This window comes from Phocoena phocoena, chromosome 13, assembly GCF_963924675.1.
Source record: "Phocoena phocoena chromosome 13, mPhoPho1.1, whole genome shotgun sequence".
Classification (NCBI taxonomy): domain Eukaryota; kingdom Metazoa; phylum Chordata; class Mammalia; order Artiodactyla; family Phocoenidae; genus Phocoena; species Phocoena phocoena.
Window position 1 is genome coordinate 4,806,961 of NC_089231.1, and position 27,769 is coordinate 4,834,729.

General features: G+C 36.3%; 1 protein-coding gene across 1 annotated transcript; it reads right to left on the reverse strand.

Moving 5' to 3' along the window:
- Nucleotides 1-455: 455 nt before the first annotated feature.
- Nucleotides 456-27,626, reverse strand: C13H18orf63 (chromosome 13 C18orf63 homolog). Its single transcript, XM_065890565.1, has 12 exons — nucleotides 27,493-27,626; nucleotides 25,637-25,715; nucleotides 23,645-23,701; nucleotides 21,760-21,871; nucleotides 20,810-20,851; nucleotides 19,276-19,352; nucleotides 11,635-11,744; nucleotides 8,912-9,008; nucleotides 8,690-8,775; nucleotides 7,317-7,500; nucleotides 703-1,701; nucleotides 456-512 (listed from the first exon to the last, which is right to left on the reverse strand). The coding sequence occupies exons 1-12, from the start codon at nucleotides 27,624-27,626 to the stop codon at nucleotides 456-458; spliced, it is 2,034 nt and encodes a 677-aa protein (XP_065746637.1).
- Between the last annotated feature and the right edge of the window lie 143 nt (nucleotides 27,627-27,769).

Sequence of the window (27,769 nt, forward strand, 5' to 3'; positions counted from 1 at the left end):
GATCCCTAGATTTGGTAATTCCTATTTTGTTAATGTAATAAAAAATAAATCAGGGACTTCCCTGGTGGTACACTGTTTAAGAATACACCTGCCAATGCAGGGGACAAGGGTTTGATCCCTTGTCTGGGAAGATCCCACATGCGGCGGAGCAACTAAGCCCGCGAGCCACAACTACTGAGTCTGCGGTCTAGAGCCCGCGAGCCACAACTACTGAGCCCACACACAACAACTACTTAAGCCTGCTCGCCTAGAGCCCATGCTCCGCAATAAGAGAAGCCACCACAATGAGAAGCCCGCGCACCACAACGAAGAGTAGCCCTCGCTCACTGCAACTAGAGAAAGCCTGCATGCAGCAACGAGGACCCAACGCAGCCAAATAATAATCAATCAATCAACCAATCAGAAGATATCACCTAAGTTACCTGGTGGATATTTCCTTCTTTCACATCCATGTCCTAAGCTTTAGGAATGATGAGAGATTTCTTATGTTTTGATTTGTCCAAGTTATGTATCTGTAACCAGATTGAAGAATCACATTTTGTTATAAGTTAACTGTATATACTTGCAGTTGTGTTAGATACTCTGTCTCTTAATGTGTTTCTAGATGATCTTGGGCAAATCATTTAAATCTTTATTTAGGGGTTTTAAAGGTCTATCACATGGTTAATATCTCCAGATTAAAATTGTCTTTAGGTTTTTTACCTGGTTCTTAGAAGAACTGGATTGTCCGTAATGGGTAGTATTGGAGTGAGGCTTCTTTGAAGTTTCTGAAGAGTCCTGACATAATGTCCTTTTAGACCTGTGGGCTGTTCTGCTTACTATTAACCGGTGGTCACTTACATCAGCTTCTTTAGTTTGATCAACTGATTGTTGCTGCAGCAGTTGGGAATCTTCCGTTTCTGTGTCTGATTCAAAAATGTGTGGTGGTCTTTTCACTTTTAGTGACTCGTGGCCTTTCCCTAAAATTTGTGTTATGTATTTCCTTGTCAAATTTTCTTTTTCATTCACTTGGAAGTCAACAGCACTTTTTATTACACCTAACTTGTTATTTGACATCTGAAATACTGAACTATTAGGTAGTTGTTTAATTTCACTTAAACTCATGACCGATAATTTTCCACTAGAAGGGGGATTTTCTGTCATATTTTCAAAGGACTCAGTGTTTTTTTCTTGCAGAGATCTAGAAGTCTTCATCTGAATGCTGCGATTAGATCTTTTTTTAATAGCTGGATCTAAATTCAGTTTATCATCCTGGATCACACTAGTTTTAAGTGAAAGCAACTTAGATTCTGTAACAACATGCTTTCTTTTCAGGTTGTCAGGTTCTAAGATATTTTTGTTCATCTGTAATTGTCGATTTTTGAAAACTGGTATGAATTTAGGGGCAATATTATGTTGGGAGCTAAAATCTGTGTCTTGAACTTGAGTACTTCCTCTGTTGAGCTTTGTTACTTCCAGATGTACTTGTGCTGCCTTGTCAGGCAGGGACTTCTTTCTGCTCTGAACAGATTCTGGCTGGAGGTGCAGAGTTGAGGACACATAGGGCTTCGGCTGGCTGACCGAAAGCTCCACCTTGTGGTCTGTGGCTACTGAATGAAGTGGAATACTTTGAGCCTGGGCAGGTCTTGTGGAAGGGGCCTGAGCCAGAGAGGACCTGAACTTTTGTTTAGTGGTTAGATTAGGCGGCTTGACTTTGTTTTCCTGAAAGGATAAAGATTAGGAAATTTCGAAAATGTAATAATGTCCTTAATGGAAAAGAAATGATATAAGATATCATCAAAATAAGGATAAAAAGTAACACTACAATACATAGAACAGGTAAAGAAAAACAAAAAACAAATGAGCCTTAGTGAGGACATGTGTATATTTCTTATGATTTGTATCCTTCTTTAGATACCATCCTTTCAAGGTAATATTTTAAGATGAAGTTATATTCTAAATTGTATATAAATCAACTATAAAAACTATACCCTTAGCTGCTACCATCGTCCTCCAAATGTGCTCGTTCTGCTGTCTCTCTCAGAATGTCTTTCCCTCTTCTCTCCATTTTTTCCCTCTCAACCTCCCAAGGATCTTCTATCCGTTACTATTTGTCACCAAAAAAATAGGACAAGGTAATGCTCTTATCTTTTAGTGTGCATGTTCAGTCTCCCTAAGTAGATACTAGATTCTTTGAGGGTAGGAACTATGAGTTACTTATTCTTACATCCTTCACATGCTTAAATCTTTCACACAGTTACTAACAAAACATTTACTCAGAAATTAAATTAATGGAGGAGGTGGTTGCATCTACACTACGTCTTTCAGAACAAGTAGGATTTTGAGTATAGGGCAGTGACTGTGTCTTAATCATTTTGCAATCTTATTGCCTACTAGAGTGCCTGGTATCTGGAAGCAATTCAGCAAGTACTTGTCAAACTGACTTGTCAGATACATCAAAGAGAAACAAGTGCTCATAGTCTTCTTAAAAAATTGTTGTAGAAAAATATAAAGCATGAAATATACCATTTTATCCATTGTTAAGCATACAATTCAGTGGCATTAAGTACATTCCCCACTGTACTTCTGTTGTATAATCATCACTATTTCCAAAACTTTATCTTTATCCCAAACAGGAACTTCATAGTCTTTAAGCAGTAACTCATTTCCTTCTCCTCACAGCTTTGGTCACCACCATTCTCCTTTCTGTCACTATGAATTTGCCCACTCTAAGTATTCCATGTAAGTGGAATCACAATATTTGTCTTTTTGTGTCTGGCTTATTTCATTTAGCTTTTCAAAGTTCATCCATGTTGTAGCACATGTCAGAATTTCATTCATTTTTATGGCTGAATTATATTCCATTGTATGTATATATCACATTTTGTTTATCTATTCATCTGTTGCTGGGAAGTGCTTAGTCTTTTAAAATACATACCTATTAAGTCTTAGTGTCTGTAAAAGAGAGACATGTGACAATAATCGGAAACACTGAACACAGAGTTCTTCTCTCACCCTCTGACATAAAAAACACATAGATTCACACCTTGAAATAAAATTAAAAAAAAACAATCTGGAACAATATTCAAACCAGAACAATTGGTTTTTCTCTCCCTTACTGGCGATTCAGTTGTTGAATATAGTTGGGAGGACAGTAGGACAGAATTTTAGGAGATAAGAGTTGTGAACAGGCAGAGGAAAAGTCAGTGAGTGATCCACTTACTTATTAGGCAAATCATACCAAAACTTAGTGGCTTTAAACAAAAATAATTATGTTTTATCTTTAATGATTCTGGGATTTTTCTAAAAAAATTTATTTACTTTTTGATTCTGGGATTTGACATGGTTTAGCTAAGAGTCTCTCAGGCAGTTGTGGTTAGATGACTCTGGGGCTGGAATCACTTCCTCACTCACATGTGTGATGATCGACACTGGTTGTCATTTGGAGTACCTATAAGTAGCCTCTTCATGTAGACTGGGATCCCTCACATGTGGCATAGCAACTGTCCCAAGAGACAGGAAGAAACCGTTTTTCTTTTAATGACCTAGTCTTGGAAGTCATGTAGCATCACTTCTATCACAGGCCTGCCCAGACCCAAAAGGAGGGGACATAGACCCCATACTACAATAGAAGAGTTGTCACTGGTCAGAAGGGCATGTGGCTGGGTGACCTTGTAGCCACCTTGAAAAATGGAGTAGAATGTCAGAGAGCAGTTGGTCTCCTACCAACTTCAAGCCTCTGACATCATAGTACAGATGACCTACAAAAGGGCTGGTGCACTTGGCAATGGAGATGCATACAAACCCGACGCAGGATTTAGAGAGCTGAAGGAGGAGATGTGGTCAGGGCAGATGGAGCTATGGCCCAACTTCTGCTCCACATCAACAAGCTGCCATAGCTTATCCCCATGAGGCTGAGTTGCAATACTGGCCTCACACAGACTTTCTCTGTGTGAACGTAGCTCTTGCTTCGCCTCCACCTTCCAAATCACGTGCCACCCTAAGCCAGAACGATGTAGGAAGGAATTCAAGGACATACCTACAGCATACTCAGGTTGACATAATACAAAGTCACCACAGAGAATAACACTCCTCCTCCCACCACGGCTATTTGTGGGAGAAGTGGGAAGTCCCCAATAAAGTCCTGGGTAAGGTTTGGGTGATGCTCAAAGTAGGTGACTGGGTTCCCTTTTGTCTGTAGATTTCTCAAGCCGGAGTCTTATTCATGTCAGTGAGGCAAGAAGACGCCCCTCTTTACTTCCTCATAATTTGCAGAGGGCACAGAAGAGGAACTAGCCAGCTTTCATGACCCTGAGTGAAGTGATGCAGAAGCTAACTGAGGAATGTTTTATAATGCCATGACACAACAAGGAAGCCATCATTCAAATGCAAAATATGGGACATTTTCCAGGTAAATGATCCAGTTTTCCCAGCAAATAACTGGCATAAATAAAAAGGAGGGGAGTTTGGAATGTTATTCAATAAAAGAGATCTAAGAGATAGAACAACCAAATTATGTGGAACTTGCTTGGATTCTGACTTAAACGAAACCTCTAAAATAAATCTTTGAGATAAACAGGGAATTGCAGTATGAACTGGTATTAGGTGATATTAATCAATTATTATTACATAATATTTTTAAAAAGCTCTTATCAGAAAAAGACACATACTAAAGTCTTTACAGATTAAAATAACAGCATATCTTGGATTTGTTTTAAAATACTACAGTTTACCCCCACCCCAAAAATCCGTCAAGGAGGAGCCAGATGATAGGCATACAAGAGTTCGTTATACTATAGTAATTTCTTTTATGTATCTTGGAGAATTCCGGTAAGTTTAAAAAAAAAGCTAGTTTGGCTAAGCACTCCTACTAATTTACTTCTTTAAGTCAGTTGAGTTTTATCAAGCAGTTTGATCAATTTGTTTTTCATTTTTTAAATTTATTCTCTTTAGTACTTAGAGCTAACAAGGTTGTAACAATAATAGGAACTAACATGTACTGAGAGCTCAATTACAAGGAACTGTTCCAAATAGGATTATCTAATCCAAAAACAAAACACAAAAAACTCTATGAAGTACTGGGAAGGAAATGGTGATGTGCTGCCCAGATCCCCTTCAAGAAAGGGCTGCTCCCCTGCTGCTGGGGTACTGTCAGCAAACCACCTTTGGCAGTCAGCCCCTGCAGAGACTGCCTCAGTTAGGAGACCCACCTCACCCTAGAACCTGCCTGTCTCCAGGTGGCCCAAATCCAACGACAGATGGAAGAGGTATAAAGGCCTGGCTATTTTGGCCAATGCAGAACCACTGTGATGGGCCGTTTTAGCCCCTGTGCTCCTCAGAAGGTTGGCCATGGTTATCTGGCACCTGCTTTGCTTTTGACTTCTCCCTTTACCCACTCTTCTTCCTTCCCTGCTGTCTGTAGGTGTTGATTCCAAGGGCACTTCTCGATAAGTATCACACGCACTGGACTCCATTTCAGAGTAGGCCTCCTAGAGAGCCCAATTTGTGACAAGTGCTATTACTACCACTACTACTATGCCCCATTTTACAACTGGAGAAACCGAGGCACAGGGAGATTAAATAACTTGCCCAAGATTATACAAGTAGTAAGGAGTTCAAACCTAGGCAGCCTGTCTCTAGAGTCTGGCTCTTAACCACAAATCTAAACGTTTTCCAATTTTAGAACTAAGAATCCATTCTTTGGGTTTCAATTTTAATTTTGCAATGTATTTAACTGTGTGGCTTTGGTTAAATTACTTGAATGCTGTGAGCTTCAAGTTTCTTCTGCAAAACTGAGAAAACAATTTTTTACCCCAAGAGTCTATTTTGATGATTAAGTGAGAAGGCACTCAATAAAACTGAGGAGAAATTCTTATTGTCAATGTACCAATTGTCAGAAGCAATATAAAGACCAGAATTTCCAAGTAAGTGTTATTTTACATTTAAGAAGCAAATTTTCACAAATATATTGTCTGGACTCACCACTTTCAAAACAGATGTAGGCTGGAAATATAAGGTATTCAATAAATATATTCAATAAAAATGCATGGTGTAATGACATATCTTCTAAATTCCTCACATTTGGACTTGGCCAACAACTAAACTTTTTAAAATGTTATGTCAGGGCAAAATTTTAAGATTCATAAAGATCATAAAGATGTCAATTGGTATTTGTCCATGCACACTCCCTTCTAAGGAAATGGCCTTGCCTTATAGCACTTGATATCTTGGCTGTTATGTTTTTATAGCATTTATATGAGGTGTTAGCCCCTAACCCAAGGATACCAGATCCACAGGCTGGCTAGTGACAGATGGTGTGACCTGGCTAGAAAAGATAAAAGGGGTCTATCAAATACTGGCTCTGGTGAAGTTTACTCGAGGATTATAAAGAGAATGAAGCAAGCAGTATGGCAGCAAAAGCTGAAAAAATGCCATGAGGCATAGTGTTTGAGCCGTAGCAAGTCAACACCACAAGAAAGCCTAAATCACTGGAGTAGTGGAAGCTACAATAAAACAAGACGCTAGTATTATAAGTCAAGAAAGGAGACTCAGAAGACACAGAAATATTCAAATAATTCATATTACATTCCAAACTGTTCAAATTATTCAAACCTCCGTCTTTCCTTTTGATGAAAACACACATATTTGTCATTTAAAAGAAAGATCATTGTTGAAAAATTTAAATTGGATTTCCACTTGTTCTTCAAAAATTTCCCTTTTAATTTTGTTTCCTTTTGACAAAGAAATCTTATTTTATTGAGTGTGAAGATAGGCCATCATATTTTCTTCATCAATATTGCTTAATTGCTACTTATTCTTTTTTTTCATAAATAAGATTTCACTTAGCATATCATCTTACAATGAAAATGCTACCATAATTCAATTTCTATAAATGGAATTATTCAAAGGCTTTTTCAATCAATCAGACTCAAATGACTGAAGTGGCAGAATTTCAAAGAAAACTTGGACTTGTATGAGGCAAATGTTTCCAAACTATCCTATATGATCATTTATTCATTTATTCTTTGAAAAAACATTTAATGAACACCTATTAAGTACCAGGAACTTGGAATAAGATGAATATGCTCTTTGCCCTCTAGGAAGTCATGTTAAATTAGAAGAAATAGAACAGTAAACAACTACTACCATCATACCAAGTTAAATACAATAATAATAATGACAATAACAAATGGTTAAGTACAACAATGACAAATAGTATTAGGGAAACACTGAACTGAGAGAAAAGACTTATAGCACAGTGGATAGGTAGTCCATCACTGAAAGCAAAAGGTGCATAGCATGTCTTAGAGAACTTGGTAGGATATGAAATCTCTTACCTGCAGATACAGTTTAGTTAGTTCTTGTGTGTAGTACAACGGTTTAGTTGTCATCTTTATGGGAAATCCACATATATGGGGCAGTTTAGATTTTAAATCTGAAAGAAAACTTTTCAACACACTTTCCATATCTACCCTTGGAAAGAACTGTACGGGCTGACTTCTGATGCAACTGAGAGGGTATCTGAACATTGTTAAAGAACAGTGGGAAATTTTCTGTAGATAGAAGACAGCATTTTTTAATGGAAGTAAAATGGTCTTAAAAGGTACACAACTAAATCCTAAATATTTTATGTATTGCTTATTCCATATTATCCAAAGCTATAGAGAACATTTACTCACAGGAATCTTAACTGCTTAAATATTAACACGCACAATAAAGACAACTCACAGTACCCTTACTATACGGCTTTCTACACAGACTGGCAAACTAAGATTTATTTAAAAAAATGATTTATAAAAAAGATACTATGACCTTTATAGATTATAAAAATAAGTGTTTATAGTAAACAATAAACAGGTTGCATCTCCAAGAGCAGGAAAAATTCAGTACAGAGAAACAACATGTATAGAGTGTACTCAAGCTCTAAAAGCAGTTCTTTGAGAAAAGCAGTTACTTTTTCTGATGAAAAATATTCTGAAGACTTGGAATAATGTCTTAGCATCTCATGAAGGGGAAAAATTGATACCTGTCAACCTCAGCTTTATATTAAGATTTGGGTTAGGAAATGCAGAATACAGAAAGAGAACATTAGGCTCCTCCTTCTTCCATTTGGAAACTCCAGCTGGTCAGAGTATAAAGAGAAAGAAATGGTGAAATAAGTACTAATTAAGATGGAAGAGTTTCACCTGAGCACTTGTGTGCTTTTTGTATGTTGATTTTTAAAAATAACATTAAGAAAAATATTTCCTTGAATCAATGGGGTGCATTAAGTACAACTCAAATCCTCTAAACTTTGACCGTAAAATTAAATACTCTGAAAAGAAAATTTCATTAAATGACTAATTCTTTTAATTCTACCCTTTCAGTAATATCCAGCATGCCACAGGAGGGAGCCCTTGGCTAAGAAGAAGCCTGCAATTATTTTCTTACTTTCTACTAGGAATCATGTAAACATTTTTCCTATCTACTCTAAAGTTTCTTCTACTGTCTAAATTGTTGCAGTAGTGTTTAAGGGGAAAAAATATTTTTATTAAGCTCATCCTCAAATAAAAATAGCAAAATTCTAAGGAAAACAAAAAACACTTATTCAGATAAAAAGAAGCAGAGGGAAAGTAGCTTCATTTGAACTTAGAGAAGGTTGAAAATGATGACATCAGGGCAGGAGTAAGCCTGGATCATAAGGTGGGCAGAGAGCATCTGTAAAGGATATGTGAAGATCCTTCTTCCTATCATTTTGAAGTAGATGCTGCAGTATATTTTAGTAGTTCCATAATTTTCTGGAAGCTTATAGCTATACTAAAAATTAAGAACAAAGTTGAAATTCTCCTGAGAGAGCTAAACTTAAGGTTAAATTACAAGAAGTAAAATCAAATAGCTACTAATGTAATATATGTTTATATGTATATATGTAATATATGTTTCTATTCCTTACCAGGTCATCCCAGTGCATCTGGAAATCTTCATATGAGTGAAAAGGACAGTCAGGGGGTATGGTGTGAAGAATACTTATTATTTGTCCCATTTTCATACTATAAAACATAGAGGTGGTGAAGTATTATGAGCCAATGCTTAGATACAGTTTAACTATGTGATTTGGAAAGCATTCAAAAATTTTAGCAACTATCAACACATAAGTAAATAAGCTACTCATTTGCTCCCAGTTCTAAATTAACATTGTACTAAATTCTTAACTAGAATGGTTAGAAGATCTAAGTTGAACTGATGCAAACAATAAGCCAGTTATAAACACAAACTAATGAATACAGTGTTGCCACATAGAGGTATGCCTGGTAACTGTTAGACTTTAGGGAAAAGTCTGTTAAGAGCTGAATGAATCAGAGTCAAATCTTGTTCCCTACCTACCTTTTCTTGGCTTCAATGACCAAGGCATTGTGTATATGCTGCTTGAAAGTTCTTTTGCCTAAGCAGGTTAAAATTTCATGCCAAGAGTCATATTTATGTTAATAAGAAGTCATTTTTTCCCCTGAAGACAGTACAAACTTAAAACAGCTCATATCAAATGACAATGAATCATTAATTATATGTACAAGTTTATAATATTCTATTGATATTACTATAATAGTTGTAATTTTGTAATGAGACACCTAGAAATTTTACTGTTTTAAAACTAGGTCTAATAAAAATGTAAATGTATATCAGAGGCCTTTAGAGTCGTGCACTTTAAGATTCTTTCTCTAAAGTGTACTGTGTTTATGTGGTCTGTTTAGCAGAGTTTACCAAATAGAGTAGCATTTTTGGCTTATCAGTATAGTCCCAGGTACTATGTATACACAGTAAAATGATGCTCTCCCTTCATGGCAGTTTGAGGTTTTTCAAGCTGTTTGCTGACCCAGAATGGGGAGCTGTTTGAGTTCTTGTTTCTACTTGCTATTGTCAGATTCTATATATACATTCCCACTTTTAATATGTACATTCCCACTTTTAATCATGTACTTGCCTATAGTATCTCCTCCAGGTAAAAAAAATTTGTTAAACTCTTACGTAAAATAAAAAAAAAAAGTAGATAGATATTTTTATTTTTTTGGCCACATCCAGTGGCATGTGGCATCTTAGTTCCCCAACCAGGGATCAAACCCGTGCCCCCTGCAGTGGAAGCACGGAGTCCTAACCACTGGACCACCAGGGAATTCCCAATAGATAGATCTTTTTAAGCAGTTTAATTGAGATGTAACTCACATACCATACAATTAATTAACCCATGTAAAGTATACAATTCAGTGGTTTTTAGTATATTTGCAGATATGTGCAACCATCACCACAGTCAATTTTATTTTTGTTTATTTAAAAATTTTTTGGCCATGCCACATGGCTTGCAGAATCTCAGTTCCCCGAACAGGGATTGAATCTGGGCCAAAGCAGTCAAAGACTGGAATCCTAACCACTAGGCCACAAGGGAACTCCCACCACAGTAAATTTAGAACATTTCATAATCTCAAAAAAACAAACAATGAGTTGAAATAAGGTAGTTTTTTGGTTACAGTTTTATTGAGGTATGATTGACTCTCAATAAACTACATATATTTAAACTGTACGACTTGGTACATTTTGACCTATGTATGTACCATGAAACCATCACCACAATCAAAATAGTAGACATACTCATCGCTCTCCAAACTGTCCTTGTAATCCCTCCAATTCTTCCTTAGTTTGCATTTTCTAGATTTTTATATAAATGGAATAATATAATATGTACTATTTTTTGGTCGGGATTCTTTAGTCATGTTGTGGTATCAATATTTCATTCCTTTTTATTGCCAAATAATATTCCATTGTGTGGATATACCACAGTTTGTTTACCTATTCACTTTTTAATGGGCATTTGGTTGTTTCCAGTTTTTGGCTATTACAAATAAAGCTGCTGTGAACATTTGTGTCTTTTTTTTTTTAGATAAATTTTAATTTTTTTTTTATACAGCAGGTTCTTATTAGTCATCAATTTTATACACACATCAGTGTATACATGTCAATCTTTGTATGGACATATGCTTTCCTTTCTCTTGGGTAAACCCCTAGGAGTAGAATGGCTGAACTGCATGGTAAGTATATGTTTAACTTTTAAAGACACTGCCAAACTGTTTTCCAAAGTGGCTGTACCATTTTACATTCTTCCCAATCATGTATAAGTTTTCCAGTTCCTCCACATTCTCATCAATATTATATCAGGCTTTTTAGTTTTGGCTATACTAGTAGGTGTGTAGCAGTATCTTATTGTGGTTTTGATTTGCATTTTCCTAATGACTGCTAATGATGTTGAGCATCTTTCAATGTGCTTACTTGCCACCCATATATCTTTTTGGTGAATTACTTGTTTAAATCTTTAATTATATTTTAATTGAATTGTATATTGTTGAATTCTAAGAGTACTTTATATATTCAATATATTATGTATTCTCAGTAAAGCTGCTTTGCTGGATATATGTTCAGCAAAAAAAAAATGTAAATGTATAACAAAATTATTTTAGTAATTTGATGGCTTCTGTATGACAATATTGTTTCAATATCTTTTTAAAGTGATAATTCAGTTTCAAAAATTCACAAAAATGGTTTATACTTTTGCACATATCAATGTTGAAGCAAAATAAGAGACAACTACTATCTTGAACCCACCCTAGATATTACACATTTAAATCTCACCTTGGCAAAACATAGCACCGGTTGCTCAAAATCGAATGTCCCGCAATAACAGCATTCTTGTTAGTTTCAAAATCCTTTATAATACTTTGAGAAATATCAAATTCTCTTAGCTTTGAATAGAAATAAGATTTTAATGCGTAAGTCCTCAAAAGAATTTGGCAAACAAAAAGAAACATTAAACAACACAGATTTATTACACAGTTATGCATTATATAGTTTCAAAGGCTATTACACTGAATCATACATAACCACTTTACATAATGTAATCAGTGTTTCAGCTCATCCTGTTTCCCCTCTATACAGTATATCAAATATTTCATGCTTTCCCTCTTATCTTCCAAACCCAAACTCCTATTCTGTACTTATTTGAACTGGTTTTCAGTTTCTTTAATTATGTTAATTTATAAGAAGTTGAATCTCTGTCCAAAGGAAGGTACTTACATTTTGTCAGAATAGCATCTTAACTAAAGTAAAAAAAAATTTTTTAGGGGCTTCCCTGGTGGCGCAGTGGTTGAGAGTCCACCTGCCGATGCAGGGGACTCAGGTTCGTGCCCCGGTCTGGGAAGATCCCACATGCCGTGGAGTGGCTGGGCCCGTGAGCCATGGCCGCTGAGCCTGCGCGTCTGGAGCCTGTGCTCCGCAACAGGAGAGGCCACAACAGTGAGAGGCCCATGTACCACAAAAAAAAAAAAAAAAATTTTTTAAGTGGAGGATGTGTTAGGGAGTTATACCTCTATCTGGTCTTTTGGAGGGGAGAGGACAGAGCCAGTACTCTCACTCTCCTTTTGTATCCCTTTTCCATGTCTTGGAATGCTTTCTTCTGCGGTCCTCAGGTGCCCTGTCTGTAGGGTATTTAAGCCTGTAGGCAGCCAACAACTTGCCACTTAAAGTTCTCTCACCCTGGGAAGTGTGGGGCATTTTCTTACAGTGAGCCAGAGATTAGAGAGACCTCAAGTGAGGTGGAAAATAAAGTATTAATGGGTGAGAGGACACTGTATTAAGATTAGAGAGAACGGTTCACAATCATTTGCCCTTATCATCCATCTTTTGGGAAACAACATTCTAACTTTATTGCCTACTGCTTTTCAATGAACTCCAGCTAACCTGGCCAATTTTTTATTGCCTGGACAAGTCATAAGCATTTTAACAATGCACTGGCTTAAAGCATTGCCCCCACTCTGATTTATCTGAGTTCTACCAATACAAACCTTACAGGCCTAAATCTAGACCCTTCTCCTCCACATTCAGTGACTTATCCTTCTCTGAATTTCCACTGCATTTATTAGATTAATGGAAATGGGGAGCAGGGCAGAGCAAAAAACCATGGATGTAGGAAGAGGAAGATGATAAGCGCTGGTCATGTTGAAAGGACACCAAGAATGAAAAGATACCTATTGTGCTGTACACTGGAAATAAATCTTGTGCTGTGATACTCTGTGCTTGAGATTAGTTGCCTGAGCTGTGTGTTAAGAAAAAGATGGTCAGTGCAGGAATGGCTATGACTGTTAGAAAAGACTGGCTGCAGGTGGATGAATAAATTATTTAAGGGAAAACAGAACCTGAAGTCGAATTCAGAGAAGGTGGGTATCAGTTCCAAATGTTTGCAGTTTATGAGTTCTCACATACATCTACTTACACAGCTTGTGTTTATATCCTTCTGAGTATTTTCTACACTATTCAGGGACTCAAGGCAATTGCTGCAGGGATCTCCATGATACTAGCACTATGTTTATATTGGTCTTTCTCAACTTAAGAGTTTTCTGAAGACCAGCAAACCACTCATCTCTTCACTATACACCCCAACAGACTCTGATTTACCTATCATTTACTAACTCTTTGCATTTATTTACTTAACAAATATTTGTGTCCTTATGTGAGCAAACCCACATAAGAAGGTACTCAATAAATATCACTTCCTCCTTATAATGCCAACCTAAAGAATTTGGACTTTATCTTTCCTAGGCAACATTGAGATACTAGAGATATTTAGGTTGGGGACCTCTGTTTTAGAAAGAGAACTCTGCTGACACTGTGAGGAAAAATTAGAGAACAAGAAGGAAAAATGCTGGAAACAGGAAGGCCAAAATGGAAACCATTTTAATAGTTCAAGGAAAGGAAACGAGTCTAAATTAGAGCACTAGAAATGAAGACAGAGAGGAAGAGATTTCAGAGACAAAGGTAGACTATTGAAGAGCGACTGGATATAGCAAGCAAGAACCAAAGATGACCCTGAAGCCTCTGGCTGGGTAACTTACTGGCTGTTGATGCCAGTGACCAAAAGAGTAAATTCAAAGGAGGAGCAGAGTTGGGGCTGGGGAGGGTGATAAGTAAATAATTCAGTTTTAGACACAACTGGGTCTGAGTACCATTAGTACATTCATGTGAAAGTATCAGAGAAAGGACAGACAAGCTGAAATTATACAAGGATGTCTGGGAGGTATCATTGTATAGGTTCAACACTGGAATGGGTGAGCCTGTGAAGGAGAAGAAAAGAGGGCTGAAAATGGAACCCAAGGGTTCCATTTACAGTGTGATAAGCAATATTTACACTGTGATAAGAGAAAGATGAGCCATGAATGAATGGAGGAGATTCTGGGGAAAAAAAACCAAAACAGTTTCAGAGAAATCAAAAAAGGAGCTGATTCAAGAAGAGAGGAAAATTTTGTCAAAGTTCCAAAGGTTTCAAATATGAATTCCCTCAGACATCTCCTTTTTCTCTGAACTCCTAAAGAAACATAGTTCCTATAACAATTATTTTGATACTCTATTGCCAAAAAAACTGCTATTCAATTGTTGTGTTTTTTACTCAATACTTATTAGGTATGTACTTCTGTAAGGCTCTTTGGGACATAAAAATTTGAGCCAAGGAACCCAAGCCTAGGTGAAGGAAGTATGATGTAGTGTAGTAGAAAGAAGAGAGTGGAAGGACAAAATCTAAATCCTGAATCTATTCACCTTTATGACCTACAGCAAATTACTTAAACTCTGTGTCTCGATTTACTTATAAAGTAATAACAATAGCCATCCTTTATGAACCTCTACTATGTACACTTAATGTACTTTATCCCATTAACCTCCTAACATTGTATGAGGTAAATATCATTACCTTCAATTTACAAGAGATCCAGGGCAATTAAGTAACATGCCCAAAGAGGCACTGCTACTAAGTGCAGAACTGGGGACTTTAATGTAGTTCTAAGCCTACACTGAATTTTTTCGGTGTGTGAATTTAACCAGTGCTGAGGAAATGTTCCTTTCTCCTGGTAAGTTGTGTGTGCATGCCTTTTCTTCTGACCAAGATAAAAACTTCTGGAAGGAAAAGATGTCTTCCATCAGCACCATGCACATATACATAATGACAACCAATAAATAGTTGTCTATGGAGTAAATACAAATTTGTTTCCAGGTGCCCATTTCTCAAATTTTCCGTATAATTAAATGATCAAGGCAAACAGCTTAAGATTACATAATGCTATTCTGGAATATGTTCCTCATGTAACTGTGGGTTCAATTATAATCGTAAAGCATCAAGTAAAACGGCAGTTTATGCATATAAACTTCTTTTTAAACACTTAACTGTCAGGAATGCATTATTTTAAAGTTTAAAATAGTCTAAAATTCGATAAATGAGTAAATTATTCTTTCAAATACTTCTTGAATCCATTTAAACTCTAAAGATAAAGGCTAAAATCCCATTTCTCATAATGAATTATGATAAACTGTCTTAAAATTTGCCTAGATAGGATCAAAGATCAGAATTTAGAAAACTACTAATTTGTAGCCCACAGGAGTTAAATAGGATATAGAAACAAATGTCACTTAGTTCAACATATAAATTAGTCTTCCACTCCACTCAACCTTCCACTCATTCCACAAATATTTACTGGAGTGACAGGTAGTATGGTAGGCTCTGATGATAGAAAAATCAATTAAGACACAGCTTGTGTTTATATCCTTCTAAGACTTCTAAGTTTAATGAGATAGTTCTAAGACTTCTAAGTTTAATGAGATAGTTACGTGGACTTCTAAGACTTCTAAGTCTTCTTAGACTTCTAAGACTTCTAAGTTTAATGAGATAGTTACATGGACAAGAATATGTGATACACATGGCCAGGGGAGCACAGAGAGAGATGAGTCTTGGGAGCTGTGTAAGTCTTCACAGAGGGGTGATATGTGAAATAAGCCTTGAAAGACGAGTGGGAAGATGAGCCAGAGAATGGACACGACAAGCTTGGAGAACAGTATGAGCAAACACATGTAAGTATGAAAGACCATGTTATCTTTGAGAAACAATTAGTAGTTTGGCTACTTGGAGAGCAATGACGGGGGAGATGAATTTGGGTCAACTGGTATATTATACTAAAGAGTTGAGATTTCATCTTATTGATAATAGAAGCCATGGTAGATTTTTAATAAGGAGAATGAAAGTGTAGAAGATGAACTGGAAAGGAGAGAGATGGTAAATATCCTCCTCCTCACCTTTATTCCCCACTCCGGACCTATAACCAATACTGGATTTTGATAAAATGAAAATTCAATCCAATTATCTTTTAGTATATTGGGAACAAAGGTAAATAAGGCAGGACCCAGACTCTCAAAGAAATTACAACTTAGTAGGAACACAGACATGTATGAAACTAACTTTTATAGCAGTCCGGAGGTGATAAATGGCATATCAAAAGTATAAGTAAAGTGAGATTTAGAGGAACTGATGAGGAATTATAATTTAGGGAATCAATTTAAATAAACTGAACAAGCATCTGTTGAGTGTAAATGTTGAACAGAAGAGAGGAGCGTATCGCCCCCATTTCTGGTGTTTGCTTCCATGTCGAGAACGATGTACTAACACATATTCATGATGTCACTCTCCTCCTTCACTCACCCCTCCCAGGGCAGATGGGATGGCTTATCTGGTTGGTAAAATTGGGACAACTCCTACCTCGTCCTCTTGGGAGCTGGCCTGCTGGCAAAGAGTGGTGTTCTGTATTCTCTCAGTCATACTGGGAATGGTGCCTGATCTCCCAAGTGAATCTGTGGGTTTCTGTTACTGCCATAAGTTCGTGGGTCAATCTACCTAATTCTAGGGTTCAGACAGGTCACATTCTCGAGTAGCTGTTTTTCTTTTTCAGTAATAAACAGTGTGACCGTATATCTGTTAAAATAATTAAAATGGAGACCAAACTTGAAAATTCCTTAGGCAGACAATACCAGTTAAGCTACAATGGCAAAACCTAATTTAGCTTATTCTGCAACCCAAGCAAAATTTAACTTAGATTATTTCTTGTAAATGCCTCCAAAAATCATAAATGAACCACAGTTTTCCAAAGTGGTATGCTACAATAACTTTAACCAATCCCCTGTCATTTGGAAACCCCACTGCTATAACCAATCATTATAAAGATTAAACAGCTTCCAAATTTTTGCTATATAAGCCGTCCTATAACAACACACCTCTGAGCTTCATTCCACTGTTGGTTTGAAGACTCCCAGTTCACAAACTATATCTTTATGCACAATAAATTCTTAATAAATACAATTTTGATTGATCTGATTTTAATTTTTAGCATATCCCAGTTCATACACATTGGGCCAGTATCCCATTAGGTTAGCTAGTGCCCCTTTCACACTCTCAAAAGTGTTCATTTTGGATGATAAATTATATTCTCATCCTAGTAATAAAGGTGGTGTTCTGATCTCTATATGTCATACTCTTCTTTGTCATTCTCTAATTGGTTCAAATCTCAGATATATAAAACAGAAGTATCATCTGTTGGAAATTCAAAGGGTAGTAAAACACAATATTGGTCCCTAAGAAGCTAATTATAAGGCAAGTTGGAGATACAGAAATGAGTATAACTCTAAAAATACAAATAGGGGGATCTCCCTGGTGGTCCAGTGGCTAAGACTACGTGCTCCCAATGCAGGGGGCCCGGGTTCGATTCCTGGTCAGGAAACAAGATCCTACATGCCGCAACTAAGAGTTTGCATGTCGCAACTAAACATTCCGCATGCCCCAACAAAGATCCCACGTGTCGCAACTAAGACCTGGCACAGCCAGATAAATAAATAATATTAAAGTAACTAACTAAATAAAAATACAAATAAGTATGTGAGCATGGTGAAGAGTAGTGTGAAGGTTTAAAAGAGGGTGAGAGATCACAGTGGGTTTGGAGCCTTGGGAAGGTTCCTCATCAGTACCAGATACTCATGTTATGCCGCCCAATATGTAACAGAGAAGAACAAATCTGAAATATACACGATGGCCCATTCTCAAGGCTCTGCCTCCGAGGTCTGACCTTTAAAGGTATAACACTTTTCATTCATATAGAGATAAAAAGTTGTGGAACAGAGAATAACACTTGTCTTGTTGGAGGTTTAGAGGAACATCGTGACCTGACCTACATGGACAGCTGCAAGAACAAAGGATTCGGCACGGAGAAGTTTGCAACAACTAGCCACACCCCTCCCTTTTTACTCTAACTCAGGTAAAATGGGTCTCTGGGATACTAGCCCACCACAGTCTCGGTCTGCTGGCAAGTGACTACTCCTTGCCCCAACACCTCATCTTTCAATTTACTGGACTGTTGTGCAGCAGGCAGTACGAGCTCTGACTCAGTAACGATTCCAATTATTTATATTCAGGTCAGCTTTCCTACTGGCTTACATAACTCTTGAAGGCCAGAAAGTAGATCCTATTCATTTTTGACTTGTCTATTGCCTCAACATAACAGGTAATCAAAAAATTATAGAGAAATGAATAAAGTAGCATTTGAGCTGGCTCTTAAAGAATAAGCATAATGTATAGCCACTCAGAGGGGCACTCTAAGCAAAGGAAGAGTCATCTGTGCTATGAGTGGGGTTTCTCAATCTGGACACTACTGACAGTTTGGGCTGGAAAACTCTTTGTGGGGATGGGAGTGGGGTTGCTGTCCTGTGTACTGTAGAATATTTAGCAGGATCCTGGCCTCTATCCACTAAATGCCAGTAGCAACACACCCCTCCTACTTTGTGATAGCCAAGTTTTCTCCAGACATTACAAATGTCTCACGGGGAACAAAATCACTAATTTTGCCCTCCACCCTTCTCTGTTGAGAACCACTGTCACAGAAGAAGGAAAATAACATTTACTGAGTTACCATTAATTTGTAAGATTCTATGCTGGGTGCTATGAGAATCAGCAAAATAAAAGACACATCCTTCCACTAAGAAGGAAAAAACTGTTATGTGTAAAAAATAGATGAGAAAGAAAAAGCTCTAATAATGCCAGTGGGGGGTTATTACATTTAGTATGAGCTGAAATAGCATTTTTAATATTTGGAGATGAAAGAAGAGGCACGAAGTGGGTGCTGAGGCAGGGCAGGGTTGTGGAGTCTTGAATGCCACCTAAAAAGATTTTTGAGCAAGGGAGTAATATAATTAGATCTGTGTTAAACTGACAGAATCGTGTTTTCTTTGGTAAACAGATTTAGGACAATATCAATATAGCAAGCATTTAATAATATGGATTTTGATAATAAAAACTTTCATATCACTCTTCTTGTTAAAAATTAAAACCTCCTAGCATATCAGTAATAATAATAAATATATTAATTATACAGTAAGTATAGTAAGGTTAATTATAGAAATCAAAATATGTGGTACCTGAGGTGGTGGCAGTCTGATTGTGTAAGCTTCTATGCTTAGACAAACTTGAGTTTCTGTTACATTGATGTCTAATACTGAAAATAAAATTATTAACCATAAACTTTCTGGAATTATTACTCCATCCTATCAAATTAAGTATTTTAGTAACAAAAGAAATTAATTTAACTCAATTTATTCAAGTTGGAAACTCAGTTAAGAACGGATTTTTTTCACACATGGTAAAATTCAAATAATCACCATATAATACTTGATGGTCTATAGATGAGACATCTAAAAGAAGACAAAAGCATATGTGGGTATGTATGTGTAGGGTAGGGTTACAATAAGAAAAATGAGACATCCCACAATTGAGAGGAAAACTCAACAAATACTTTTTAGAAGTCTGACATCTATTATATGTGAAAGATGAAGGCTCTTCTTAAATTAGAAGAGGTACCAGGCCATGCTTTTGACTTCACTAGTCTTACTAACAAATGTCCTCAAATATACTGGCAGATATATTCCAGATCTTTCAGAGCCCCAAGGCTTCTATCTTGCTTTCTTGTGATTAAAATTACTTATACAAATCAGATAGTGGTACCTGGAATAAAGCACGAGGGTGCTTCTGGTGTACTGGTAGTGTTACACATCTACAATTTGTCAGTTTTGCCATAGAATATTACATTCAGTAAAACTAGAAGAAAAAATTCTAACACGTGAGTGAGGAATTTTGCTCTCCTAAGCTGTTATCTTTAACCTCCAACAGCTGTAGTCTCCTGACAGTGTTTGGGGATGGAACTAAATTTAGGTAATGAACCCGTTCATCCAGAGCTAACACACAGTGACTGCCACTGTCCAACTTAAACATAAAACCAGAGCAATGAGGGCAAATAGGCTTCAGCTTGGAAGTCAACTCAGAGCAAATACTCTGTGGATTACAGGTGCTAGTCCGAGATTTAAGGCTATGGCCAAATGGTGGTAAAAGCTACCATGACTGACAATAACGTCTACTTGGCTCAGGATTTCCCCCATCTGCTATCTCTGGACTACTATTTAGGAACATGTCTAGCTGCAATACAACCATGCACATCAATGAAAGAATTAGATTAAACCATATTGTAAACTGTGTGTTTTAGATCATCTGTGTCTCTTTAGACTATCATTTTTTTTAAGAAGAAAAAGAATCATGTACTCAAAAGGAAGTTTTTACTTACAACAGTACTAAAGAATTCTTATGATATGGCTCTGGAAACTATACTTTATAAATGCCTGCAGAATTAAACTTCTTTTTGGTCACAGTTTTCTTTAAGTAGAGAAATTAAAAATATAGCTTTTATTCCAATTAAGAGAAGTGAATTTTTTTTCTTATGTAAGTAGAACGTATATTTTGAACCAGAGGTGACTTCCTGAGTAAAACTGTGATTATAACAATATATGATTAAATTCTGATATAACCTAATCATCAAGATTTTAACAACCTAACCATCTGTACCATTCTTTAAACTGTTATTATATTAGTGTTTTAACTATTAACTTATGTATTTTTACTTACCAACAGCACTTTGCTTTCCCATCTGAGAAAGAAATTCTCTTCCTTAAAAAATTCATAAGATATGCCATATTATTAAAACTTATAAATCGTGCTTAATATAACCTTTTTATGTAAAATTATCAAAGCTATGAAAAATGCTTTAAAATACAATTTTAGGGACTTCCCTGGTGGTGCAGTGGTTAAGAATCCACCTGCCAATGCAGGGGACACGGGTTCGATCCCTGGTCTGGGAAGATCCCACATGCCGTGGAGCAGCTAAGTCCATGCGCCGCAACTACTGAGCCTGCGCACTAGAGCCCATGAGCCACAACTACTGAGCCTGCATGCCACAACTACTGAAGCCCGTGTGCCTAGAGCCTGTGCTCCGCAACAAAGAATAGCCCCCGCTCGCCGCAACTAGAGAAAGCCCATGGAGCAATGAAGATCCAACACAGCCAAAATAAATAAATGAATAAATAAATAAAATGAAGTTTTATATGAATATCTAATGACAATTCAGAGAAAAAATATAATCACTCAAGAAGTATCTCTTCAATTAAAAGGACAGAAATACCCAGTTCTTCCCTCAAATATTTATTCCTGGTATAAAATATTTAGAAAACAGTTAGATCTCAACAAAAAATTCGAACAGACTTTTGGTTCCAACAATGCTGGTAATTTGTGTTCATTTTATTATAATGCTACATAACTTATATTTATTCCTCTTTAAACATCAAGTATTCTACAATAAAAACATTTTTTTTCAAAGAAACACTAGGAGCCCTCTAGATATAATCCCAAAGTAAGGAGATGACACTTATGTTGATGTGGGCTTGCTTGAGAATCCTTGGTTGGGGCTATGCTTTAAAAACCATTCCCTAAAAATAATATATCTTAAAATGAAAAACACATGTACATAATAGCAGTAAGCTAGTTCAGAAAGACCCAATGACTGAAAGAGATAAAGTCACCTTGCACCAAGAGATGGCCAGCTTTATTCCAGGCTGGAGCAAGTCTAGCTGTGAGTGAATATGAAAGGCAGTTTTGAAGAATTACAGGAATTACTCGTTGTGGAGCCTCCACCTAAAATATTAAAGCACAAAATATGGGCAAGTTCACAGCAATTGTTATGTCCCTATAAACTCAGAGAAAAATGTCTGTGTGTTTAGATCACCACCTAACAAACTGGGCTATCCTGGATATAAGTTATAGTCATCACTACAGCTAATCCTATCTGGTTCTAAAGTTAAAGAAGTGTTAAAATATATTCACTTTGAAACTATGACTATAATGGGCAAATTCTACCTGCTTATCCTGGCTCAGTAAGTCTAAATTTTTGGAGCTCTGGTGCTAGGACCTTAAACTTTACTTTGTATTTTGCTGTACACAAAGGAAACAAGTCCAGAACTATACTGTAATATTTCTCATTATGGTTCACTCTAGTTCAATATCACAAAACAATTAAATATTTACATGGGCACACATGCAACCAGCAGAGTATCTCTACTTGTACAGAATTTTTAATGATCAGATGGGAAATTCATGAGTACCCCCAGCATATTGATTAAAGAGGGTTTCCAGGCTGCAGTGCAGGGAGGAGGAATCCTGGAAGAGGCAGTGGGCTCTGTGGGTTGAGCAGACAGAACTGAGAGTCCAGGGAGGCCAAAGAAAGTAGAGTTTGGGGGTTAAGTATTGAGAGAAGAGAGCTGCATAGAGAGAAACTCTGAGATCAGCAGAGTCCCTCCTTGAGTATTCAGTTACATATGGAATAGCACATGCATATGAGGAAACTTCTCAGGGCTGTTTGCTATACAAACGTCCTTACAAATGTGGCCCAGAAGAAAACACTGCCATTGCCTTTGCTAGCATGTAGAAAAGTGAGCAAGCCAAAGTAACTGTCACCCAATGAGTAAAAAGGAGGGAATTATTTCCTACTTTAAGATTCCTGAAGGCTGGAAGTTTATCTGGTTCACAGCTTTATCTCCAGAAACAAGTAAAGTGCTCAGTATATTATAGATATCTGCTGTGATTATTATCATGTAGAAAATATCTATATAAAGAAAAACTGAGCATAATCATGAAGTCTCCACAAGGGTGGGAAAGAATACTGCCTTCCCACAGATTGTAAATGACGGCTAAAACCAGCTTTCAGGTTATTCAAACATTTCTCAGGGAACTGCAAACAATCTCCGGGTATTGTTGAGATCTTATCATCCTAGAACTTAAAGGAAGCATCTCATCTTGGAGATGACCGAAAACCTCATTAACCCTAACCCCACTAGGTCTAGGAACAGAGGCCAGCAGTGATGCCTGGATGGGCTGCTAGAATAACCAAGAATGCAGTGCCTCAGAGATCAACGCAGAGACATGAAGGGAGCTCCAGCAAAGTCTCCACGGCCTGAGTAACTGAGACATGACAAGTGCTCAACTCCACGTATTCATTTTTTTTTCTTGCTAAGATCCAGACACTCACCACCACGGGAAATACAATCTATACTGTTTTGTTCCCCTACTTATTAGCTATATGATTGTGGACAATATTTTCACCTCTCTGGGTTTCATTTTCTTCACCTGTAAAAATGGGGATATTTACTTCTTGGAAGATACAGATGATAAGTGAAATTATGCCACATAAAATGCCTGCCAGAAAGTACCCAACAAAATTAAGACTCTTCCCGTCTTTCTCTACTAAATGTGCTCAAAATAATTGTTCTGGGAAAAAAAATGTTGGGTTCTTTCACATGCATAGCAATAACTTATGAGAAAGATACTCCAATTTTTGTTTACTCACAAAAGAAGTTGAATACAAAATCAATATAAACAATGTCTGGAATTATTATCCTTTTTAAAACTTACCTTAGCTCCATATTTTTCAATATAGGCATTAAGTTTTCCAGCTTTATAAAATGGTATCTATTAAAAAAATCCACATTGATAAGAAGGACTTAACATAAATATATTATTAAATAATGCACTACATAAAGAATTTAAACATTATACAGCAGAGCAAAGCAGAGGGCTATCACCTCAACAGTTTCTATGCCCAGGAGAAAGAAGCAGGTAATAATCATTCTCTTCCTGAAATAGAATCTGTGGGTACATTCCAAAGTGAGGAAAGCCTTTCTGGGAGTGACCCGAATCCAGAAACCACATAAGTGAAAAGGCCAATGAAGTTCATATAATAAACATTTAATACCTTTCCTAATAAACAATAATTTATTAAACATGAATAAGGAAAATGGACACAAGTGGAAGATCAAGAGAAAGTTCAAAAGGCCAAGGTGTTCCAACTAACCAATGAAACAGAAATTAAAAGAAGATATTATCGATATTTGTAACCTAACTAATTGGCAGATACGCAAAGACTGCTAATATTTAGTGCTTGTGAGGATGTCGAAATATAGGTTCTCTCATACACTATTTATTAAATGTAATCTAGTACAAGCTTTTCAGAGCACAATTTAGCAGCATGTAGATTATAGTTTAAAATGTACTGAAATCCAACATCTAAGAATTTAACCCACAGAAACTACCAAATAAATAAAAATGATATAATTTCCACTTTCTGAAGCATTGTTTATAATAGCACAAGACTAGAAACTCAGATGAGCATTAGAAGGTAATAATTAAATTATTATACACCCATACAATGAAATCCTTAAAAATGAGTAAAATATATGTACTGACACAGAACAATACCCAGGCTGCTAATGGGGAAATAAAAGGTAAGTTTCAAAATAGTATGTATAATAATCCCATTTTCTATTTTAAATATTTTTGTCAAAATTTTTACAGCGTGTAATATCTTTGTAAGAAAGTAAAACATATTTTTAGATGGCAATTTTCCTCTTACTATTCTTGCTAAGATTAGGATACTAGAATTTACTAGAACTCTAAAACAATGTCCTCTTTGTTTCATAATTTTTGCAGGTAGAAAAGAACACAAATAAGAGACTTTACTGTCTACTGGTTCACCAACAGCTTGTCTTTCTTAAAAGCTATATTAAGGATGAAAAGATAAAAGATGGGCATACAACCATAAAACCTAGAAGAGAAATAAAAGACCTGAAGAAGATTTTGAATGGTCTATCAGCATTGTTATTAAATATTGATTTCACTGGATTCTGGGGAATTAAAATCTCAGAATAAGAGGATTTTCAGAAAGATTTTTGACAAACATCTCAGGATAATATAATTTTTATAAAGATTCTTGGTACTTCATTTATCATTCCCAGTTACATACAGCACTGGAAATATATTTCTTGTTCCAATTTTACTAAGAAAAAATTTTAATGAAATTTCCAAATTAAAAAAAACTATTGAGCAGGTGGTGGTGGGATGAACTGGGAGATGGGGATTGACATATATACACTACTATGCATAAAATGGATGACTAATAAGGACCTGCTGTATAAAAAATAAATAAAATAAAATTCAAAAGAAAAAAAACCTATTGACCTAAGTTCTTTAAAAACAATTGGAGATTTGCTGGAACAAGAAACTTCTTCTTTTATATTAAATGTAATTCTAAAGAATAAAATATAAGAAAAGGATTAAGTCTGTGCTATCTTGAAATTATGCTGTAACGTATTTTATTCATTGATAATCTTTATCTTAACATTAATGACAGGGAAAACTAAATATGAATTTCGAGCCACAAAAATGGATCTTACACATCAGGTATATCAAAGTTAAAGTCTGTTAACGGTTTGATCAACCTACAACACAACATAATTTGTCTTCATAAACCATGTTCAATTTGAGCTATAATTAATACCTGAATTAATGTTTATCAATATTGCTCCCAATAATTAGTAATAATACTTTATAAAATGTTAAAATACTAACCGCCATCACCACCCAAATTTGGGTAAATATTTCAGGTACAGGTGATGTCAGGATATCTTGGTGCAAAAACAGCAATTGCCTGTGGAGATGAAATGTATTAATTTTAAAGTGGACTGCCCACTCTCTGTTTTTACTTTACCAGAACAATTAAAAAGTGCTTAGTTCGGGCTTCCCTGGTGGCTCAGTGGTTGAGAGTCCTCCTGCCGATGCAGGGGACACGGGTTCGTGCCCCGGTCTGGGAAGATCCCACATGCCGCGGAGCGGCTGGGCCTGCGCATCCGGAGCCTGTGCTCCGCAAGGGGAGAGGCCACGACAGTGAGAGGCCCGCGTACAGCAAAAAAAAAAAAAACAAAAAAAAAACCCTCCAATTTTATCTTAAGTATAGACCTGAAAAAGTCTAACCACTGTGAAGAATCCAGCTTTTTAAATTCCTGTTTCTTCCATTTTCCCTTTTTTTTTTTTTTAAAGTAGTGGTCAGAAGCACTTGAGTAAAGAGTCTAAGGATTCACCCATCAGTGAAGTTATCAACTACTTTAGTGTGAGAACTATTGACTAGATGCTTTTTCTTCAAAAAGGAATTTTTTTCCAAGCCAGAATGAAGTGGGGTAGCAGTTTTAGTTCAGTATTCAAAAGCCAAATGAACTTACAACAACAATCATTACAATTCAAATTACCATCAATAATTTTGTTGGAAAAAATGGGAAAAACATAAAAGGGAATAGAGGTAGAAATGTAAAAATTTTCAAAATTATTAATCATCAAGGAAACAAATTTTAAAAACCAGGAGTGTGCGTGTATGGGATTACATCAAAAGGTGAGATGGGTCAATCTGTTTCTGGTGGCCTCATCTTTGTTGGAACTGTGGTGCAGCAGGTACGTGCTTTTGCAAGGCCTGCCTTTGTCTGACACAACCACGTCTCTGCTCTCTCTGTTCCAGCCTCTTTGTCAGTGATTGGAATGATGAGTCAAAACACCCCTCTCTCTGGGCATGACCCATATGAGGGTGAACAGCAAAAAATCTCTCTTAAGGTTTTCTACTTATTTGTTTCCCAAAGCGGTCACAAGTGAATGCTCAATGAGTATCAAATTGTACTTTAGCAGGAAGGGTACAGACTCCTGGCTGCACCTGAGTGGGAAAATATACAGTGGGCAGGAGAAAAGTTTTATAAATAAGAGCAAAATGGAGGACACCCCAAGAGTGTCTTATTTCTGGCCCCTAGCAATCTTATACGTGTTTGTTCCTCTCCAAGAAATTCAGTTACAGATATACTATTGTTACGTATTCTAGGAGTTCTTTTTTGAATGTCTCAAACAATTTAAGGGACGAATACATGGTGGGACCTCAGTAATCACAGTGTTATACTTTAGGCTTCAACTAAGCCGTTTTTCGAAGACTATCTTGGGTCTTATTTCAAGATAGTTCTTGGAGAAATACTCTTCAGAAATACTCTTATATCAACCTGAAAATTTAAAAATTATATTAATCTAAAATGTTTACAGTATCTCCTAAAGTGCTTCAAAAACAGTAGGTACTTCATATATATTTATTACTATCTCTATGTTTTGGGACCCTGATTTAATTCATCAATGTCTATAAAATATTTAAATTAAAATATCAGACAAGAAGCCACAAATATAAAAACTCAACAGTGCGATAGTCTATCTCAAGTATTTCAAGTCCTCCCCTAAATATAATTCAATATACTTGATTAGAACAAAACTGAATTCCTTTATTTCAAAATTATATAAACAGATTGAGTAAATGAGTATTTTGCTTTAAAGGAGATACTACTAAAACAGCTCTTAAAGGTCTCAAAAAGTTTATAAAGTCTTATTTATAAGATGTGTTTTTTTACCTGCATATCTTCAGCTGTGTACTCCTCATCTCATTATCTGCCACTCCATTACTCAATATTATCCTGACAGCACAGAGTTTGTGTAAATCTGGAAGTGTGATGAAGAACAGTGACTGCTGCCTAGAGTCATTCATACTTTCTTGTTGACTGAATGTCTCAGTAATCAGGCCTTTTAAAATAAACAACAATAAAAGGGTAGCAAACTATTTTACCAATAGGGTTTCAATACAAATTCATTACAGAATATTTGATATTGTGTTAGTATAAGATGATAAAA

Excerpts from the sequence above, each read along its gene's own strand:
- C13H18orf63 (XM_065890565.1), bottom strand. The coding sequence starts at position 27,626 with ATGAATGACTCTAGGCAGCAGTCACTGTTCTTCATCACACTTCCAGAT. Across the intron at positions 21,872-23,644 it reads TTGAAAAATATGGAGCTAAG|GTGGAGGCTCCACAACGAGT; the intron begins GTAAGTTTTAAA and ends TTAATATTTTAG. Across the intron at positions 513-702 it reads CCAGTTCTTCTAAGAACCAG|ATACATAACTTGGACAAATC; the intron begins GTAAAAAACCTA and ends ATCTGGTTACAG.